This window comes from Onychostoma macrolepis, chromosome 19, assembly GCF_012432095.1.
Source record: "Onychostoma macrolepis isolate SWU-2019 chromosome 19, ASM1243209v1, whole genome shotgun sequence".
Classification (NCBI taxonomy): Eukaryota; Metazoa; Chordata; class Actinopteri; order Cypriniformes; family Cyprinidae; genus Onychostoma; species Onychostoma macrolepis.
Window position 1 is genome coordinate 17,895,977 of NC_081173.1, and position 24,034 is coordinate 17,920,010.

The window sequence follows — 24,034 nt, forward strand, 5'->3', positions numbered from 1 at the left end:
TCTTTTTTAATTTTTTTTTTTATAATTGACAATTACTCATCTTATAATGTCATCTTTTACATTTTACATTAATTCGGTCACATTTTATTTCAAGGTCCAGTTCTCACTACCAAAAATGAAAATTCAGACTCTCGTTAATGTGCAGAGGAGACTGACACGAAAGAGAAGAAATTGGTGAATGAAGTAGTTTTTGTTTTCTTTGTGCACAAAAAGTATTCTTGTAGCTTCAACAAATTACGATTGAACCACTGATGTCACACGGGCTATATCCTTACTACCTTTCTGGGCCTTGAACATGGTAGTTCCATTGCTGTCCATTCAGGGTCAGAAAGCTCTCGGATTTCATCAAAAATATCTTAATATAATTTGAGTTCCGAAGATGAACGAAGATCTTATGGGTTTGGAACGACATGAGGGTGAGTAATTCTTGACAGAAATGTCATTTTTGGGTGAACTATCCCTTTAACTAACTATTAACTATGACTTTTGCCTTAATTAACTCCTAGTGTGCTATTTTGGGTATGGGGTAGGATTAAGGGATCTAAAATATGGTCATGTAGGCATTAGCAATATTAAATGCTCTAATAAATGTACTAATAAACAGCCAATATGCAAGTAATATGCATGCTAGTTAATAGTGAGAATTAAAATAAAGTGTTACTAATAATTGTAATTTTTTAATATGTTCATTTATATGTGAATTATAACATTCATATATTTGCACTTTTTTGCTTTTTGACCCCTTTTCCTTCAGGAACAACATTAGAAAAGTCAGTATACAGCACAACCTTGAAACTTTTAAATCACCCGCATGATTCCTAATGCTACATTAAGCTCTGGTTGTGAACGAATGGACCAATTTATTGTACTGAGTCACCGTTAACGGTAATGATCCTTTGTAACTTCTATGTAATTTCCTTTTGTATATACAACACTTACAGTCCCGGTGCATTATTAAATTCATAGCCACATACAGGGTGGTGATAGTGGGGTACATTTACATTACTCTATAGTTGTACTAGAACATTTATATTGGATATTGTCACGAATTCGGTTCGTGGTCTTCCGTCCACTCGCCATCACAGGTCGCTTTTGCATTAAATTGACTCTCACGCCACACAGACTGTTACACATCACCCTGGACTACATTTCCCATTATCCATCGCACTGATTACATGCACACGGCTCTAGCCAATCACACACTCTACATAAGCCATGGACTTCCTCTTTCTCACTGCCGAGAATTGTCTAGCGTTTATCGCTCTCCCAGTGATAGCTACTTTATGGAGCCCTTCCGTGTTTTCTGAGTCTAAGTCTAAGTCTAGTTTATCCAGTTTATTGCGGAGTCATTCGTATCTTGATCCTAGCCTGTGTATCTCGTTTCTTATCTGATCTCTGCCTGCCCTGAAGTGTATAGCCTGCCTTAGATCTCTCTTTTGTCTTGTCGTTTTGGACTCTGTTTGCCCCTGCCTGGACTATTATCGTGTACCTGGATTATCTCTCTTTGTTTTGCTCACTGGATTACGCTCGCTGCCAATCGACCCTGTCTGTTCACTGGACTGCTCTTGTGTCTTGCCCGTGCCATAACCGTTTGCTGTTGTTTGACAATGCCTGTGTTTTGACCATGTCTCTGTTTAATAAAAGCTTGCATATGGATCCGCATGCCTCTCGTCTCGTTACAGATATTAATAAACAGATATTCGAAATCAAAAGATAATAATCAAAAGATATTTGAAAAGAGCTTCACTGACAACCTGAATTAATGGCTCATTCTTTTTCCTTTTCCTTTTCTTTTTCTGAAGTCTTTAAAGTCCTTACTTTAAATCAGGTATATAATATAATATAAAGTTTAATGTACAGTCTGCTGGACGTTATATTGCAAAATAAACCCAGACAGAGTGATCAGGATCAATGCAAAGAGTCGGATTACAGGGAAGAAAGTGTAAGGTGGATTCATGAGGTTACCTGCAAATAAACACACCATGCAAAATATCATAACATATGCAAGTCACGTCCATTGTACAACATCACATATACATTTTACTGTGGCTTTTCTGGCTTTACCAGACTACTAGGATGCAAATATGTGTGCTGTTACAAAGAAATCACTTGCATTCTTTTAGTAGAATCAAAAGGCTGTGAAATTTATTGACACGGAAAGGCTTTTATCATCTTAGATTCATGAAATAGTGACTTTCAGTCAAAATTGAGAGAATTCAAAGACTGTACTTATTCTGATTATACGCATCTATGACTGTGACCCTGCTTCAAAGTACACTAATAATTTACTGCACATCCTTTCTACATAGTTTGAGCCGCTGAAGTCTTACCGATGCAGGAAGGAAGAGGATTATCCCAGGCCCGCCTCTCTCCTGTCATGCATTTGAGCAAGCCGCTGCCGTGCAGTGTGTATCCGGGGTCGCACTTGTAGGTGATGGTGCTGCCAGAGAAGTGGCCCTGGTCGTTGACCTTGAAGCCAAACTGGGGCACCCCAGGGTCCTCACAGTGAGAAAGCTCAAAACCTGAAAGACATTATGGCTGTTAGCTTACTGATGGCTGTTTGACTCCAGAAAATGTCAATATTTTCTTAAGAATAGTGCTTTTATTGTACTTTTTATGTCATTTATTAAACATCCCTGCATAAACCTGTCAAAAATGATAAAAATGGAGCACTATGATGAGTTTAGTAAGACTAGATTCATATAAGACTGAGAACAACTGTACTGCATTCAGCTTTATGAGGTCATTACAGCGATGATTGCTGAAATTTTCCTTCGCCTGATATTTTCATGCTGCTCTGTGGCAAAGCTGTAAAAGTTTGCCATTAATGTGATCATTAACGGCAACAATTTGAAGTTAAGATCCTACTGGGCTAGTAGGCAGAGACGGTCCCTTGCTAAGCAGGCAGAACAATTAAGATTAAGTGCTTTGTTAATTTGGAGCCATAATCAGAACCAAAGCACAGACCCTCTCACTGTGCGACACATCCTGTTATTAATTGTATAGCTATGACTCATTATCATTAAACAACCAGTACTCAGAAATAGCCGAAAACACATGGCAGCTCGCACAGTATATCACAGAATTTTAATTAAGTACTAATTTTTCAAAGTTTTTTTTACCTTCATTAACAAGTTATTGAACACTATGATTTCATATACATGCAAATATTAATATAAACAGTAGTTGCTCCAAGAAAATATGTATATGTATATATACATATATACAGTTGAGGTCAAAAGTTTACATACCCTTTCAGAATCTGCAAAATGTCAATTATTTTACCAAAATAAGAGGGATAATACAAAATGTATTTTATTGTTTATTTAGTACCGACCTGAATAAGATATTTCACATAAAAGATGTTTACATATAGTCCACAAGAGAAAATAATAGCTGAATTTATAAAAATGACCCTGTTCAAAAGTTTACATCCCCTGTTTTTTTGTTTAGTGATAGTTGTTCATGAGTCCCTTGTTTGTCCTGAACAGTTAAACTGCCTGCTGTTCTTCAGAAAAATCCTTCAGGTCCCACAAATTATTTGGTTTTCCAGCATTTTTGTGTATTTGAACCCTTTCCAACAATGACTTTGAGATCCATCTTTTCACACTAAGGACAACTGAGTGACTCATACGCAACTATTACAGAAGGTTCAAACGCTCACTGATGCTCCAGAAGGAAAAACATGCATTAAGACCCGGGGGGTGAAAACTTTTTGAATTTGAAGATCAGGGTAAATTTAAATTATTTTGTCTTCTGGGAAACATGTAACTATCTTCTGTAGCCTTTGAAGGGCAGTACTAAATGAAAAAATATGATATTTAGGCAAAATAAGAAAAATGTACACATCTCCACTCTGTTCAAAAGTTTTCAGCCCCCGGCTCTCTCTCGCTCTCCCTCTCTATATATACATACACATACACATACACAGAGATAAAATAACTATTATAACGTACAGTATGTAATGATTAGTCAAGCATAATATGATGCTTTTTAATTCAATAATGTTCATTAAGTACCACATTTCAACTCAGTAACACAAAAAAAGTTATTAAAGTGCTACAAAGATTGAGAGGGTCTCTCAGTTTAGCAAAATCCTCTTATCTCAGAGTTTACTCTCTCAAAAATAATAGGTCTCTAAAGATGACCACATGGGGACTTGTATAGCTTATCAGCAGTCCACCATTAAGCTGCAAGTTGTTAAGTACAGATAAACACAACAGCACTTAGCATCAACTGTAGGTGGAGGTAACAACTTCACTAAAATCTGACACCCGGCTTTGATTGCTAGTTGATTACAGGTTGTGGCTTCACAGCACGCTTGGGTTGAGATTAGGACTCAGCCAAATAAACAATGCTATTTTAATCAGCTACATTCTCCCCCCTGTCCTGGATCAGGTCTCTAAATTACAACATCTAGATACCGGAGGTGGCCCAGCTTCTCTGGCTCTCTCTGACCTTTATTATACACTCAAATGGCTAATCCTTCAGGGGGAATGGAATCGTAGACAGACAGGGATTTAGTCGATTTCAAATGAGATAGCCCACCAGCAGGTTAATACTTTACCCCCCACTGGAACTAAAACCTTGTTGAATCCCACACTGCGAGCACAATAGCATTAAAGCGCACCGAATTCAGACCAAGTGCCTGCACAACTCTGGCTCTGGGCCAACAAAGCCAAGGTCAGTGGAGACACAGTCATGTTTTTCCTGGTCCACTTCCTGATAATCCCTTTGAGCTGAACAAAAGCTGATTGTTTCAGGTGTTCTCATGCTTTTGTTATGTCCTTCCCATGTAAGAAAAAGCTTTTCCTATCTACTGGTTGTTGAGTTGTGAGGAAATCAAATCTTTTGGAATCGAGCAAGAAAACGAAGTGATGCAATTACATTTTGTTAATAATCCCTCCTAATATTTCTAGATTGCAGATGTGACTAAGTGTAATACAAGTATCATACGATTTCATGCATATTTTCATTTGCTGAATGACAATATTTTGAGTTCATAAATCATTGATGGTTATGTTATTCACATTAAATCCTTATGTTTCAAAATGACAGAAAATATCATCAAGAAGCAACACTGAGAAGTAACAGTTTGCTGAACTTTACATTTCCTGACATTGCTGTATATCTCTGGCTCTAAACATTTACATTTTAATGGTTAACATTTTAAACCACACATTGTGTTTACTTTAACATTATCTGAGATCAAACTGTTTTTAAATATGTTAAAAACTATCTATTTTAACACTGTATAAAATACATTTTTAAACATTGTTAGCTTTTTTATATTAGTGTAATGGTTGTAAATTTTAATGAATTACTTTTAAGATGTAGTGAACAAATATATATTTATGTAAACATTTCTATACATGAACAACTGACAAGTTATATCAGCTATTATTCATTCATATTATTCAACCATGAAAAATGGTTTGGAAATAACATGTACAATAATGTTTCCTTGCATCTTATATGTTTTGCTCACACTATCATCAAGAAAAACATAAACTGGCTCACTAATGGGCAATGTGGCCATATGCAAGATATGCTAATAATATAGAAGCCATCATCCACTAATCGCTTGCCTGTAGGAAACACTCCGTTGGTCAAAATAAAGCAATAACATTCCATCTGCTGCCTTCTTCCTGTCATTCGTCTGCAATGTGAGTGACTCTTACTAGAAAGGTGCTCTTTATTAAGATGAACACTTTATTTGGTGTGAATAGCATTTCTTTATTACTAAGGTCAAGCCCTCGTGTGCTGAAGTGTGTGCAATGTATAGGGCCAATGTAATAACTTACTGGAATAGACCAGTTTGAAGCCTTCTCCAGTGGCCTCTGCATCACTGTAGAACTCCAGCCAAAGGTGATTGGAGGTGCTGATGAGGGTCAGACCCAGCATAGATGAACCGGTGAAGGCCCCCAGCATGTGAGCCGCGTTGTCTTTACCATCATAGATCTGGAAGGCAGTAAGATCAAATGTAGATCACAAACAACAGCAAGATGAAAAGAAAATGCTGCCTGATATTTGTTCTATATACAGACAGACCAAAAAAGATTTTGTTTGAAAAGCCTTTCTAAGATTCTCGTTATTCTTGCTCTCTGTTTATCTGGATGTGTACAGCAACATCTGCAGGGCCCTCTCAGTCACACACTGTATGTCTTAAGATGAAAGGAAAAATAAAAATGAATGTGACGATCCTGAACATGATCGTTTAAACTGGCACAATTTTTACTTTTTAAATCCCTTTTCACATGTAACAAAATGAGTATCTCTTAATTTCTTCTGTGGAGCATGAAATTATTTTAGACAACTTTAGCCAAAAATTAAAAAAAGGCCTCATAAAAGAGGTCCATATGGCTTGTACACAACAGTTACTGAAGCCATCTTTGTGTGTAGAAAAGACTGAAATAAAAGTTGACATCTAGCCTTATACTGCATTCACTCTAATTCGCTTCTGATCAAAGAGTCTGCCAAATGCATACATTTAAATGTAATGTAAATGATTCGTTCACAACTCATAATGATCCAGAGTTCAATCATTGACTCAATGATCCAGTCGTTACAGTTAAAAGCTCACTGGAAGATTATCAGCGATTAAAAACTTAAATTTCGGCCTGTGTCACACACAAAGCGATCACATGACTTTAGAAGGCTTAAACTATAGCACATGATTTCTACGTACAACTTTTACAACATTTTATGGTGACTTTGAATCATTTTTAAAGCTAGAAAAGCCCTGTCCACATTCACTTAAATTATATTGCAAAATAATGGCACATAGCTCTTCACAGTTTTGCCTTTTACATTCTATAGAAGTTATAAGATGTTAAGTATATGAGTGAGTAAATGAAGACGGAATTTTGTTCCTTTTTATTTTTGTTTCTCCAAAAAAGGCTGCATCATGACATTACTATTTTTTTTTTGCAGCCCTGTAACTAGTTGCGTCTTTACATAGCCAAGTTAAGACTGCTCTGTGCCAGCTCAAAATTCAGTGTAAAGGCACAATGCCAAGACTAAAAGCCAGATTAAATTATGCCTGCTCAGACCCAAATCAGCCCCTGGTATCAAAGTATAAAGTTGTAATTGCTGTGTAAATGCATTTAAGCTATCGTTGAGCAGTCTATGTAAAGACACCCACATGCCACTTCAGAAGCGCTTCTGTGCCACCTTTGCCTGTCAATTTGGCATAAATGTAGAAATACCTTCAGAATGTCACCCTGGGCCAGATGGAATGTTCTGGCAGAAATGTTGATTCCTTTCCCAGCCTGCACCTGTATGCTGTAAATGCACTCATGGTTGTTCTCGTAGTTCATGGGGTAATTTGGTGACAGCAGAATCCCTTCATTGTTGATGACAGATGAGCCGCACTCAGCTAGAGATGGGAAATAAAACCACGGAACATTGGGGAAAAATGGAGTAACACAAGCACAAAGCTAGTAATCAAAACGTCATCTACTATTATTATATAAAGATATTCAGTTAACATTTTGCTACACACAAACACACCACACGGACATATTGCTGCTGTAAAAGCTCAACGTGCGTTAATATAGATCTGGCATTTTCAAAAAGATTGGTCTGGACAGCACAAGTCTGTGGTGCTCGTGTGACGGCGCGTCTGGAAACCGAAATCGACAGAGCTGAGTTGCACCATTCGTAGCTTTAATTCAAAATCCCATGTTGTTAGGGGATATAAGTTGGACTCTGAACAATAACCATCAAATGTAGATTTGATGGAACATCAGACAGTAAAAACAGGTGTACTAATATCCATCATGTATTCTGGTGCACGAGAAAGACCAACATAAAGCAACACAGCCCAGCTGATTTATTTAACATCCCCTCGCCATTTCTCTCCATGCCGCTCCATGTTATGACGATATTACCAGTGTCATATTTTGAATAAATCACCACTGTTACTGCCTCCATTTAGTAAATTACCTACATACACCCCCCTCCTTGGTGAGTCAGCCCAGGACATGATGTGAATTTACACTGGGCGAGACTTCTCGCTTTTCCCATATGCCCTTCTTCTAACTTTCATTCAGTTCTAGGGAATAAAAAAAGTAGTTAGGAGCAATTTGACTGAACCGCAATCTGAATAAGTTAGGCCGTCCCAGAAATTAAAGTGTGGGAGGAGGAGTTTTTCAGTGCTTTGTTGCCTGTTTTGTTTAGAGCAATATAAATACCAAAGTGCAATTTTGATGTGGCCTGGGGAACGTGGTTTGGGCTGAGATTGCAAGCGCTCCTGTCAAAGTAATGTTTGCGGATGGGAGTTTGGACTCCTGCTTCATTCACACAACCTGATCCAATATGACAGGCAACTGAAACTGACCCTTGTGTTTGGAAAAAATGGAGAACTTCAGAATGCTACTTTCAGTGAGGAAGGCAGTATGTCCAAAAATTATGTGAGTTTGAGAATCAAGTCAGATGCCAGAGTTTATGAAGTGCTGTTTAATCTGACAGAGCAGGAAGTCTGAGATGAGCTTGGGGGAAGCAGAATCTCAGAACTGGGAGACACTGAGAGGTTTGATTCCTGCCCAGACATTTCTAGAACTTATTTAGGGTTTGACATTAACTCAGCTGACAGAATCCTTAAAAATCCTTCATATTTGCTGAAAAGTTAGGTTATTCCATGTGTTCTCTCCTTACCAATTGTCAAAAAAAGTTTGTTAAATTAAAAGGATTGTTAACCCAAAAATGAAAATTCTACCATCATTTACTCAACCCTCATGCTGTTCCAAACGTGTATGACTTTCTTCTGTGGAACATGAATGAAGACATTTTCTCAGTGTGTGTGAATTATTTCCATACAATGGCAGTCGAAGGTAACCTAAACTGTTTGGGAAACCTAAACATTCATCAAAATATTTTGTACTCCACAGAAGAAAGTCAGGTTTGGACTGACGTGAGGTTTGGACCGTACTGTAAATGACAATTTTCATTTTTGGGTGAACTGTCCCTTTAATTCCTTCCTTCTTGTCAATGGTGGACTCGGTCATAATCCTTTGGCAATGTTTCACCTGGAGCCGTGCAAAGCTGTCACAGATGCACACTCCATTCTCCATTCCAAGTCACAGACATAAACTACAACCAACTACCTCTGTTACTCACATGATATTTCAAATGCATGAAATTTTAATTAAACCAAAAAAAAAAAGTAAGTCAAATGAGATTCTAACTTGTGATTTCTCAAACTTAAGGCAATAAATATTCCTCTGAACCACACAAACCCATGCACAGATCAGGAACTGAGCCCCCTAAGGCTAAAATCCTAAAATCGCCCCTGGCACAGACCTTTGGTCATTTGGGAACTTTCAGAAACACAGGACAAGTTTTATGCATACTTAACTATCATTACACACATCTGTGGAAGGAATGAAGGATACTCAGTGCCGGATTCCGCACAGGCGAAATTGGCAGTTGCCTAGGGCAGCAGTGTCCCCTGCGTGCCACTCCTGCACACATCAGATGAGCACATCCAATTCTGCTGGCAATGGAGCGATGATATTGCCATACAGGACACGTCATCTTAATCAAATCACAAAATAAAATGTGCACCGCCTTCAAAATTTGTAGTGAGATACACACGGATATTCCGTTTCAGTTATAGTATTATTTTAAATTCTGAAACTATATGCAGTTTCTTTATTGTCAATAAGATAATCACATGAAATAGGTAAATAAGTTGCAAAATACAAGTAAGTAAATAAATTGTAGCATAGTAAAATGTATACAATAGTTTATTTATACATTACCATTAAAAAAAAAAAAAAGTGGGCATCCCTCTGATTTTTTGATACTTTGATTCAACAAGGATGTTTTAAATGGATCAAAAGTGAAAGTAAAGACATTTATAATGTTACAAATGATTTCTATTTAAAATAAATGCCGTTTCTATTAACCAAACAATTCTGAAAAAAGACAATTTGCTTAGGTTTCCACACTGCAGCACTACAATTTTCTGATGTGATGCTAAAAGGGTTTCTTCAACACCAAATCAGAATGATTTCTGAAAGATCATGTGACACTGAAGTCTGATACTGAGCAATGGCTTCTTAAAATTATATATATATATGTGTGTGTGTGTGTGTGTGTAAAGATAGTACACAACAAACACTAGCGTCTACAAGTATTGCTCTTTCACAGGATACCACAATAAGCAACAATCAGCTGGATAGAGTGAATGCAACATCCTCTCAAAAAAAGATAAACGTGACCATTTAGAAAAACGGTCTCATTTAAAACAATTAAACGATGAAAGACGTGCATTGTGGAGCCTAACACTAATCCCTATTCTCTTTCAGACTATAAACAAAACATGCATCAATCAAGCAAATGGTTTATACACAGTGTTTAAATGCATGCATACTAAATGGACGCTGCAAACAAGTATCTTGCTGCTAATCCAGTGGAAAAGGATACTTGTCTGTTGAATCTTCGTGTCTGATTCCTTTAAGCCAGTCACCTCACACCATGAAAGGCCAATCTGATAAGATCTGCTTCTGGTAAAGAGACAGGAGGCTTTACTTCCTTTAGTGACAACATCATTTGTGTGGTATACAGAAAGGATTCGGTGTGCTCATGTAAGCAACTGAAGCAGTTTCAATCTGTTTCTTCTAACGTTAAGGCTCTTCTCAATCGGTGGACGAGAGTTCAGACAACAGTCACAAGACACAAATGTCTGCCTCTATCAGATGTTGCTATTTGGCACACATTTATTGTCATTCTGTGTAGTCGTGCCTGACTTTTGTTTGGTTTGCTTGGAAACAGACAAAGATTGTCCAGATTGTCCAGAAGGCTCACTCAGACAGAAGTGGATGTTTCAGACCATGGCCGCATGAGCAAAGACTGCCATGAGCTCGAAAAAAAAAAAAAGAAGAGCAAACTGAATCCCACATTAACTGACTAATTAACTTTTGAGATGGATCTAATCATAGAACATATATTCATATTACTGCAAATAAACTGTAGAAAGACAACAATACTTCAAAATTTTAACGGTGCAAATGGTTTCTAACCTGTGCCAGATATTCGTGCATATCATTTGACTGAATATGAAAAAAAAAGAGTACAAACAATATTTCATACTTTCAAATGGAAAGAAAATATAAATAATTTAATTGTAGGCAAAAATGTTGTTATATTCAGACAGCAATGTGATGAAGTTTTAAGTGAGCAAGCTTATAGAAAGTATCAAGTTTTTTTTTTTTTGAATTATTTTATTATCTTATAGCAGTAAATTTAATATAAAATTTACCGATATTACACAACCCTGAAGGTGCTATTGCTATAGAAATATAAAACATGATATAATCAGCAAGGTAGGAAACAAAGAGGAAAAAATATCTGGTTACCATATTTATTCATTATTCATAGTCTTAGTCATAGTCATAGAAAAAAGAGAGATATTTTCAGAAAGAAAAAAAGTTCTGAAAGTTATGTTTGGATGTCAAATAAAGCAAAAAATAAAAATAAAACATACAAGTGCATCAGCAATTTTTTTACAAGTGCTAAAATGCAGGTTACTGAGGCTTTACAAAGAGAATGAATGATGAATTATGAAAAGCTGTATTCACATGCATTTGTATTACTCTTATATACAGTGGGGCAAAAAAATATTTAGTCAGCCACCAATTGTGCAAGTTCTCCCACTTAAAAAGATGAGAGAGGCCTGTAATTTTCATCATAGGTATACCTCAACTATGAGAGACAAAATGTGAAAAAAAAAAAAAAAAAAATCCAGAAAATCACATTGTATGATTTTTTAAGAATTTATTTGCAAATTATGGTGGAAAATAAGTATTTGGTCAATAACAAAATTTAATCTCAATACTTTGTTATATACCCTTTGTTGGCAATGACAGAGGTCAAATGTTTTCTGTAAGTCTTCACACACTGTTGCTGGTATTTTGGCCCATTCCTCAATGCAGATCTCCTCTAGAGCAGTAATGTTTTGGGGCTGTCGCTGGGCAACACGGACTTTCAACTGTCGTCCTGGTCCCTTTGCAGAAAAACAGCCCCAAAGCATGATGTTTCCACCCCCATGCTTCACAGTAGGTATGGTGTTCTTTGGATGCAACTCAGCATTCTTTCTCCTCCAAACACGACAAGTTGAGTTTTTACCAAAATGTTCTATTTTGGTTTCATCTGACCATATGACATTCTCCCAATCCTCTTCTGGATCATCCAAATGCTCTCTAGCAAACTTCAGACGGGCCCGGACATGTACTGGCTTAAGCAGGGGGACACGTCTGGCACTGCAGGATTTGAGGCCTTTGTTACTTTGGTCCCAGCTCTCTGCAGGTCATTCACTAGGTCCCCCCGTGTGGTTCTGGGATTTTTGCTCACAGTTCTTGTGATCATTTTGACCCCACGGGGTGAGATCTTGCGTGGAGCCCCAGATCGAGGGAGATTATCAGTGGTCTTGTATGTCTTCCATTTTCTAATAATTGCTCCCACAGTTGATTTCTTCACACCAAGCTGCTTACCTATTGCAGATTCAGTCTTCCCAGCCTGGTGCAGGTCTACAATTTTGTTTCTGGTGTCTTTTGACAGCTCTTTGGTCTTGGCCATGGTGGAGTTTGGAGTTGGACTGTTTGAGGTTGTGGACAGGTGTCTTTTAGACTGATAACGAGTTCAAACAGATGCCATTAATACAGGTAACGAGTGGAGGACAGAGGAGCCTCTTAAAGAAGAAGTTACAGGTCTGTGAGAGCCAGAAATCTTGCTTGTTTGTAGGTGACCAAATACTTATTTTACCGAGGAATTTACCAATTAATTCTTTAAAAATCCTACAATGTGATTTTCTGGATTTTTTTTTCTCATTTTGTCTCTCATAGTTGAGGTATACCTTTGATGAAAATTACAGGCCTCTCTCATCTTTTTAAGTGGGAGAACTTGCACAATTGGTGGCTGACTAAATACTTTTTTGCCCCACTGTATGTAGCCACAAACCTTAAAACCCTATGTTTGTCAAACCCACAAGTATCAGCTGTAAATCTTTTGAACAGAACATGCTTCTAACCATTATGAGTTACACAACATCTCACACAAACCTCCTCAACATGAGCTTGGCAATATAAGGCTGATATGATGAAAGGCAACGTGAAAGCTCTTGTACTGTATATCATAACCTGTATTTCCATCCAGCATGTCATCTGGCACAATAACATAATGAACTCACTGATACAGCTCAGTGCCTACTGAGAGGCAATTTTGCTACCATTTCTTTCGTAAGATAGAGGTGAGCGGACCGCCTCAAGTGCAAGACGGTATTCTAACTCATCTACGCATTTATCATTATCGAAGCATCACAGGGTGCACATTGCTTAATTCCCTTGTAATTTGGCTGTGCAGTTGCCAGACAACTCAGACGGCCAGCGTAAGAAATGGTTTTCACAGCAAATGATCCATTGGTACAGGGTTCACCGAAGCCACATTTCACTTTGCACTTTTTTCCCTTAAGACAGGGTTGCTCTGTGTTAATCTATCTTAATCCTTGGAGTAAACAGTAAAAAAAACAAAAAAAAAAAAACAGTGGCAAGTCTTGATGGTATGACTAGACGTTCCATCAGGGGACTTCGATATTTACCAGGCCTCTTGTAAACATGGGAAACAAGCACATTTGAAATTGGGGTGTTTGGAAAAAACAAATCAATTTGAAATGCAGTAGCAACGCAGGCGAAACATTGCTGAAATTGCTTTATGATGGAATATGACCTTCTGAACCACAGGAAACAAAACTGAAGGGAAACCGAAACTGATGAATCTGCAATGCAGTGTTTGTGTGGGTCAGAAGCTCGAACCTCCCTGACAGATAATCAGGTAAACTGAATTCTTAAACACAATTTAAATTCCAAACACATCACACCTGTTCACACATCAGTTAGGAGGTGTGCCTCTGTGTGTGTGTGTGTGTGAGTCTGTAGAGCAAGTTGACAGGGCTTACATAATCACACACACACACACCAAATAAATACTCATGTTCTTTGCATTTTTCTATGGTGAACTCATTACGTAGCAAGGTCAACAAACAGCACAAACAGGAATGGAACTAAACCTCATTGGAAAACACCTAATGTTTTTATTTACTCGTGCAAACGGATGGACAGATCAGGGTTGCCAGGTCTGTGTAACAAAACCAGCTCAACTACTACCCAAAAGTAGTCCAATCACGACAGAAACTAGCCCAATCAAATTCTGGGGGAAACGGGCTGTCAAAATTGCATCAAAAATCACCATAATCATGTCAAAATCGCACAAACTAGAGACTAAAAAAAAATAAAATAAAATAAATTAAAAAAACAGCCCATGGCAGCAGTATAAAACTAGCCCAATTCCACAGGAAAACTATAGACTTGGCAACTCTGGGACAAATACAGGTGCTGGTCATATAATTAGAATATCATCAAAAAGTTGATTTATTTCACTAATTCCATTCAAAAAGTGAAACTTGTATATTATATTCATTCATTACACACAGACTGATATATTTCAAATGTTTATTTCTTTTAATTTTGATGATTAGAGCTTACAGCTCATGAAAGTCAAAAATCAGTATCTCAAAATATTAGAATATTACTTAAGACCAATACAAAGAAAGGATTTTTAGAAATCCTGGCCAACTGAAAAGTATGAAAATGAAAAGTATGAGCATTACAGCTTTCCTGTAGCTCAAATGGTAGAGCATGGCACTAGCAACGCCAAGATCACGGGTTCGATTCCCAGGGGAAAGCAAGAGCTGATAAAAAAAATGTAAAAAAAAACTGTAACTTGAATGCAATGTAAGTCGCTTTGGATAAAAGCGTCTGCTAAATGCATAAATGTAAATGTAAATGTAAATTACTGCAGCAATGCGGCGTGGCGTGGAGTCGATCAGTCTGTGACACTGCTCAGGTGTTTTGAGAGCCCAGGTTGCTCTGATAGTGGCATTCAGCTCATCTGCATTGTTGGGTCTGGTGTCTCTCATCTTCCTCTTGACAATACCCCATAGATTCTCTATGGGGTTCAGGTCAGGCGAGTTTGCTGGCCAATCAAGCACAGTAACACTATGGTCATTGAACCAGCTTTTGGTACCTTTGGCAGTGTGTGCAGGTGCCAAGTCCTGCTGGAAAATGAAATCAGCATCTCCATAAAGCTTGTCAACAGAAGGAAGCATGAAGTGCTCTAACATTTCCTGGTAGATGGCTGCGTTGACTGTGGACATCAGAAAACACAGTGGACCAACACCAGCAGATGACATGACAGCCCAAATCATCACAGACTGTGGAAACTTCACACTGGACTTCAAGCAACATGGATTCTGTGCCTCTCCACTCTTCCTTCAGACTCTGGGACCTTGATTTCCAAATTAAATGTAAAATTTACTTAAATCTGAAAAGAGGACTTTGGACCACTGAGCAACAGTCCAGTTCTTTTTCTCCACAGCCCAGTTAAGATGCTTCTGACGTTGTCTCTGGTTCAGAAGTGGCTTGGTAGCCCTTTTCCTGAAGACGTCTGAGCGTGGTGACTCTTGATGCACTGACTCCAGCTTCAGTTCTCTCCTTGTGAAGCTCTCCCAAGTGTTTGAATCAGCTTTTCTTGACTGTATTCTCAAACTTGCAGTCATCCCTGTTGCTTGTGCACCTTTTCCTACCCAAATTCTTCCTTCCAGTCAACTTTGCATTTAATATGCTTTGATACAGCACTCTGTAAACAGCCACACCTTTCAGTAATGACCTTCTGTGACTTACCCTCTTTGTGGAGGGTGTCAATGTTCGTCTTCTGGATCATTGCCAAGTCAGCAGTCTTCCCCATTATTGTGGTTTCAAAGAACAAGAGATACCCAGAATTTATACTGTAGGGATGGTCATTTATTCAAACTCAAATGTAAATATTCTAATATTTTGAGATACTGATTTTTGACTTTCATGAGCTGTAAGCTCTAATCATCAAAATGAAAAGAAATAAACATTTGAAATATATCAGTCTGTGTGTAATGAATGAATATAATATACAAGTTTCACTTTTTGAATGGAATTAGTGAAATAAATCAACTTTTTGATGATATTCTAATTATATGACCAGCACCTGTATGTAGAATCATATACAGACAGACAGAAAGATAGAAAGACAAGGATAGATGGATGGATGGATGGATGGATGGATGGATGGATGTAACAGAACAGAACAGAACAGAAATGACAGACAGATCTTGCCATCCATGCTTTCCTCACAATTCCTTGTATTGTCCTTACTGAGCACTAGGATAGATTAAGCTGGCAGAGACATTTTTTTTCCCCGATGATAATCAGTGGAAATCCTTTTGTTATCCTTTTATTCCTAAATTAAAGGTAAACTGCTTAATGCGGCACAAGATGAGATTTTGCCATTCTAAACCCCTCAGGGAGTCCGACACAAAAGTGAAGTCACAGCTACCCAAGCCCGTTGTCAGATGACAGAATATTAAAGGGAGCAATATTGACATTTTCCATAAGCTTGATAGGCCTAAAGTTCACTCTAACTGCATTGTAACCCAATTATACTGATTAGAGGAGAGCTGTGCACTTGTCTCTGTGGACTGCGTAGAGAGAGGAGAGGAAGAGTCCGAGGAAGAGGCTGTTGTATTGAAAAGACAAAAGACAGGCAACTGACATTGAAAGACATTGTACGAAAGTTAAAAACCCTGCTGGGTGAAGTATCTGAAAGACATCAATACAAAACGGACTGACTGCAATGTTTAATGCTCAGAACAAAACAATGTACAGTATCTCCTCCAACACATGATTGCCTAATCGCTCATTGATTGTTTTCTGCTGAATAGTCCTTCTGGTTGCCTTGAAAGTCCAGCAGTTCTCAGTCTCAACAGCATATGAACATTTTTATTTTCTCCATAACAAGATGTTGGTATGAGAACTATTTTTGATCAAAATGCATTGCTCCATAATGAGCTGCACATTTAGGGTACTATGCAGTTTAGCGTGACAGAAATATGCAGTGGGAAGAAACTCTAAAGCCACTAGTAAAAATATTTTTGCTGTAGAGCAAAGAAATCTGACCTTTGCACATAGGAGCTTCCATAGTCATTAGCCCCTTTCACACATAGTCTTTACTGGTAAATTAGCGTTTAGAAATCATGTGTGAACAGAATCTTTTCAAAAATACCAGTAAATCAGTTCTGGCAGTTTTCCGTTGTAACGTTACCAGTAAATTAACGGTGTGATTCTATGTGTGAACAAAGAAAATGATTAATGGTATGAGCATGTACAAGATAAGATGCACTGACATAAGAAGTCTGCTTTAGGCCGTAAGCGGTGCTGCTTTTAATAGTATTTCTATATGTCCTAGATAAATGCATGACCGTAACACTGCGTCTTGCACTTGAGACCTTGCCTTCTTTTCTATTCATCAGCACTGCAGCTCCTCAGTTACTACTGCATACTAAAGTAACTATTATGCATATTGTGTTTTTAAGAGCAAAAACATGTTTTGTGTGATCATCCCACAGATAGCGAAATTAATGTGCTTCTCCTCATCCATGTGGATGAAGAAAACAGTGCAGCATTTAAATATGACTTCTGATAAATGACATCACAGAATTTACCAGTATTTTGGTACTGATGTGTGAACATAATTTACTGGTAAAAGGATGGAATGCATATTTGTGTATTTACTGGAAAAGTTAATTGGGTAATTTGAAGGTAATTTACAATGTGTAAAAGGGGCTAATGTGATGTACAGTATTTGCTTATTTAATTAAGGACCTGGAAAAAATGCAGAATCTTAAATATTTCTTAATAAATTTTTAATTAAAATATATATATATTTTTCTTAAAACTTTCCATTGTCCCAGGTTACATTTATATTTAATTATGAATAACATATTTCCAGTGCGGTCTCAGACTTTTGGCCCCCTCAGTATGGATTAGTGTTCTGGATGCAAATATGAAATGCTTTCATTTTGTCATATTGCAAAGATGTAATGAATCCATAACATATAACCTGGAAAAACATTCTACTGTATGACAACGATCAATTCAATAATATATTTCTTTGCTAAATTAACAAAAGCATACATGACACGTTAGTAGCTCCAATTGCACAATAAGCATCGCTATCCTACAACTGCACAGTTTTTGCAAGTTTGCGCTGTTTCTCTCCATCAGCAATATACAGGCCTACAGGCCTTTCTCCAGACAGAATGCAACTGCTTTTATCCCTTTTACAGCAGAAATTGTCTTTTGATTCTCTTAAGAGAACCATGTCTCAATACACACTCTCTCACAGCTTTGCAAAATACACAAATTACAGATAAAACATTAAGAATAAATGATACATTTTGAGTTTGAATGTTTAAGAGCATCTTCAATCACCCACTCAGGGAATACATATATATTAATTTCACCGTTAGCACCGTATCATTGGCACAAAACTTTTTTTTACAAGTAAGACAGAACTGTTGAAGTCCATTTCCAAATGAGAAACTCAAGCAGTGCTTTAATCACGAGGATTCAGTTAATGTCTCTCCTTGGCATTTGCAGTTGAAGCACTGAAGCCGAATGCATTAAAAATGTACAAGACGTGCCCTGTAAGATATAGCTTGCAACAAAGAAGCCTTAAAAATACAGTTTTAATATCTATGCTAATGATAAAACTTTCCTCTACAGTGAAAAAGGAATGAACGAATGGTGGAAAACGAGATGGTCATGAAAGTTTTGCCAGCTAGATCGATGGGGATCAACATATTGAACAGTTTTTCACAGCTGCAATTAAAGTTTAGAATACATTATGAATTACGAATGATATGAGTGATGGTTTCGCATGAATTATTGATAAGGCGATTATACATTCATAAAGCATGTCATCATATACTGAGTCATGTGACTGGACTGCAACTCCCCTCAGAAACACAATTTATCAATCCGTGCCTTTGGCTATGATGAATACATACCAGCATGCAAATCAGCAATTTGACACATTCTAAAGCATAATTTTTATGAGGTAAGCAGAATGTTTAGATTGAGCTACGCTGCATCATTTTTTTATTTGTTTTTTTAAGCAAGAAATAAAACATTTCCATGTGATCATGGAAACAATGAATGTACACTCCATCTGTCCAGCCCTAGTAAATGAATAATGATACTGCTAATAATAACTTTATTAATACAAGTACTACATAAAATATCTACCATCAACTCTACACATTTTCACATTAACACAACATCCTCCTTATTTTACATGACACACAGTACTAATTTATTATTAGTCATTATAATCATTATAGTACTTATACACTCTCAGAAATAAAGGTACAAAAGCTGTCACTGGGGCGGTACCTTTTCAAAAGGTACATGCTTGTACCTAAAGGGTCCATTTTGGTACCTTAAAGGTACATATTAGTACTTAAAGTGTACATATTTGAACCTAATAGGTACAAAAGTGTACCTTTTGAAAAGGTACCACCCCAGTGACAGCTTTTGTACCTTTATTTCTAAAAGTGTAAGCAACAAATTAACAAATATTGAAATCAATGACTGGCTTACTTCTGTCTCAATCCCTTCACTAGTGACTAGAGCTAGCAAAAAACAACCATTTATAATCAAAATATCAAGGGAAAAATGTCCATGCCATAAGTAAAATAAATAAATAAAATTTATTTTTGAAGAACGATGCTTTGTGCTTCTAAATGATGCATTTAAAATATCTATCAGCAGGGGCTGATGGGGTCATGCTGACCTTAAACCCTTGGCTCTTTCCAAGGTTTCTTCCTCATGCACTTAAGAGTTCTTAAGTAAGTTTCTGGCACTGTTGCCATTTGCTTGCTTATCGCAGAGTTTGTAAGAAAGCAATCATTGTAAAGCGCCTTTGACACAAATTGTATTGTGAAAAGCTCCATACAAATCAATTAAACTAAACTGAATACATCTGAGAAATTTAGCCTTGGATATTTGTTCAAAGCACATGATCATCACTGAATGCATTATACAACTCTGCATTATGTTTGCATTATGACTTTAATTGAAATGTGGCCTTTGTGGGCAGCTTCCCATTCTTTAGACCACTGCCTGAGGTTATACAAAGATACTAATATCTTCATGTTTCACAACATCTGGACCGCTGGCAAATGAATACCTTCCACACATACAAAGTCACTACTTATAATGTGATTACCATGGTACAAATAGACATTCTTAATCTATTCAAATCTTGTCTATAAAACAAACCATCTGTGTGAGTGCTTTACTTGAAAATCCCAAGGTGCTTAACATCATAAACCTCATGCCTGCTAAAATGGAGATGTAATACTGATTTATCACAGCATAATCTCAACCATACAAAAGCAGCACCTTGTCTTGCATAATATGTGTTAACACTCAAGTTAAGTGATTAACTTCACATTAACAGTAAGTATGTGTCGGGGAAGATGCCCTGTGGTCTCCGATTGAGAAAAAGTGTAACGTGATCAGATAATGTAATTCTTATTGCAACCCATTGAACAGGCTTGACTCAACTCATAAACGTCACCCGCATATGATTAATAGCATTATAAGAGAAAGATCGGATGCTGCAGGAGACTTTACCAGCATAAAAAATTCAGTTTAAGGAATAGATTAAAGAAGGCAAGGTGGAAAACAGCTGGCTCATTCTCAGTGGTTCTGCATTGGCTTTAACATATTTCTCCTTGAACAGATCTGTGAGGTTACTGTTTAAAGCAAACATATTGGAGGAACTTTAAAGTTTAAAGCTAGGCTGTTTAATTTCGGTGCCACCAGTGTCAACAAATGCAATTGAAAAAACAAATAAACCTTTGTCACTCATTGGTCAGGCAAAACAGATAGCCCCACCCCCAGGGTCAGAGGGAGTTCAAATTGTGCCGTTATGTCTATATTGTGTTTAACACCCATGCTTATTCTAACCCCTGGCCCTAATTGTTGCCTAGAAGGTCCATTTGTCCTCATTTTAAAAAAGGACATTTATTTTTTTTCTTTTGCAATGTAAAATCGATATTGGTGATGGATGGGAGGGAAAGCTGAGGCTTGTGTTACTGTCAAGTTATTTTGATTAATACACCACCATTGTCTACCTCCCCTCAAGTGGAAGGTATGTTTAAATCCAAAACTAAAAATACACTCAGCTCCAAACTCATCAGGCATTAAAAAAGTGGCAAAGATGAAAGGGATAGTTCACCCAAAAATTAAAATTACCCCATGATTTTATCACCCTATGTGTATTTTATCCTATGTGTATATGACTTTCTTCTTTCAGATGAATGCAATTGGAGTTATATAAAAAAAATGTCCTGGATCTTCCAAGTTTAATAATGGCAGTGAACGGTGGTCGAAATATTGAAGTGGTTTACTCTTCAACATACTACAGTACTGTAGGTGGCGGTATTGATCCTTAATGATGGTTGCCACATGTTATAAACCGGAAAAAAAGCAGAAGACAACAATGCAGTGTATAGCTACTACTGCTTTACAAAACCATGTCAGAGATGACAGACAAAAGTGAGACAGTCTATATATGCTCGAAAAAAGTTTGCTCGCCAGTGTGGGAGGTTTTTTTGTAAATAGAAAAATGTGTTAGACACCCCAGTCTGCACGAAGTTCTTACGGTTAAGTTACGGTTCTTTTTGTGTGCTTTTGTACAGTTGTGGTTACAAGCTCTCCATCTACCTACACTCATATTTCAGTGCGATTCATTGGCTAAAAAAAAAAAGAGAAAACACAAAATAAACAGAGTTAAAGATGAATCTGACTGATAGTATTGGTTTTTCCTCCAGAATTTTTATAGGTCACAATAATATTGCTATTGTGAATTCTTTTGGCCATGTATTGAAAATCAGATATTGTGTCAGGCCTAATCGATGTGACAAGCAAATGAGCGAAAAAAAAAAGCCCAGTGCCACCTCCGCAAGAAGCGGTCCATACATAGATCTGCCACTGGATGTACTAACTTTGTTTGGACGTGATCCTTGATCTCCAGAACTGATTAGTTTTCTAGCACTGGACAATGCAACACAGAAAGAATTGTGGGGACACAACCTCCTGGTTGAGGGTAGAACAATATAAATAAAAAACAGCCATGATAAATGCAGTTATTACTTTTTTCAATTAATGTGAAAAATGGCCGGTGACCCCTCATGACCAAAGAAAAGTGTAGAGTCACTAGCAAACCTCCGAAAGTTCTCCATTATTATAATTGCCATTTTGTTTATGCCCCTGTCTTGTGACATGCATGGCTAACTTCCAATTGATGCCGCTTCAGCCCACTCTGTCTACGTCTGATGAATGCTTTATTGCCGAGGAGTCACTTACTGACGCCGGTGAGCAAGATACACTGAGAGATACAATCAAGAAACACTGAAACATGACAATAGCAGCACTAAATCACTCCAAATGCTCTCGGCAGGAGCCAACCAAGCTGAATTGTGAAAGCAACTGTGAAAGAAGTTTGGCGTGGCAAACCACTCCTGTCCTGGAGTTTATTAGCTCTAGGAACCAAAATGGAAATGTGACCCCTCTGCACAGCAACATGATGACTCTTTGTGTGTTTCCAGGGAAACAGTAGGAACCAATTACTCTATCATAATCAGCCTCGACTTAGCCAACCAAAGAAAGTGACCATGGTCCTATTGGAGAAAATGGAAGCTCATGTCATCATTCTCACCCTCATTTCACCCTGTATGACTTTCTTCAAAGATTGTGCTACTAATTATATATTGTGCTTTTTTATTTTGTATTATTAAAATAATTGTAACAATATTGTGACAGCCTTAGTCTTCATACACCTGCATTATATTAAAAAGAAACTGAATTCTTCAAAAAAAACTGATTTTTGTCTTCCACTGAGGAATACAGTCATACAAGCTTTAATAGACATGAGGGAGAGTAGCTAAATAATGACAGAGGTTTCATTTTAAGTTGAACTGTCCCTTTAAACCATTCATTGTTTGAACCCCTCTGACTTATCCCCCATAAAAACAGGTTTATCATTAAAGGCATTTCTGTCATTGGGCTGACAGTCAAAGTGAACATGTCAGCATTACCTTTCTTTCGAATCAGCAATATGTCCATGTGGTGTGCCATTTGGTAATGAATCAAGAGAATAAAAGTTTAAATGAATGAAAACAGCTGACAACGTACCAACACACCTTGGCAGAGGTGCGCTCCACATGCGCCGACCCCCTCCCAGGCAAATGATTTCTGGTACTCCCTCCAGGCGGTAGCCCATATTGCAGGAAAAGGTAAGTGTATCTCCGATGCCAAAGCTGTAACCGTTACGCCGCCCGAAATGTGGCACTCCTGGATCCTCGCATGGCTCCAGGTTGTATTCTGGGGGAAACAGAATTTGTTTAAAGATTACACATTAAAAAAAATATTTATTAGGGATTGGGGTAAACATAATGAACATGAAAAGATGTTGTTTTTGTATTTCTTGTTTAGATTTTAATTATGCCTCTATTTTTTTAAATACATTTTATTTTTTATTTTTATTTTTCTTTCATGCATTCTTTTTTAATATTATTTTAAATTAATAATTTTTTTCTCTTTTTAAAATAGAAAGTCATTTTTATTTAATTCACCATTGGTAGTTTTATCACAACTCATTAGGGTTTTACAAAAATATTAAAATGTTCACACAATAGATAAGAAAATAGTCTGATTCTGTAAATACTGTATAAACTGTAAGAGGACCCAACTACCGTCCCTGTGCCCTTCAGAGGGTCTATTCTCAGGATATCCCTCACCTGAAAATGTGATGTTGAACCCTTCGTAGGAGATGGAGAAATCAGATATGAAGCGGAGCTGGGCCTTGAAGTTGCCATAGAGCCCCGCGTTGATGGGCGAGGGCAGTTCTGCGCCTGTGAGGCGGGCGAGCGGCTGAACAAAACTCCCATTCTCAGTGATGAGCAGGTAGTCATGATGATCCTCCAGGTGGAAGGTGTTAAAGGTGAACTGAACACCTATTGGGGAAACAAGAGCAATGCACAAAGGAACCGGCTAATATTATAGTTCAAGTTTTTGGTCAACCTCTGACATTCACT

The 24,034-nt window shown here is 37.4% G+C and overlaps 1 protein-coding gene across 1 annotated transcript in view; it reads right to left on the minus strand.

The window, feature by feature from the left end:
• The window catches only part of csmd3b (CUB and Sushi multiple domains 3b), a 420,302-nt gene that overhangs the window by 137,147 nt on the left and 259,121 nt on the right, over window positions 1-24,034 (minus strand). The window contains 5 exon segments of the mRNA XM_058753321.1: window positions 2,331-2,522; window positions 5,805-5,961; window positions 7,209-7,378; window positions 23,133-23,321; window positions 23,738-23,953. Coding sequence (XP_058609304.1) covers window positions 2,331-2,522; window positions 5,805-5,961; window positions 7,209-7,378; window positions 23,133-23,321; window positions 23,738-23,953 — 924 coding nt within the window.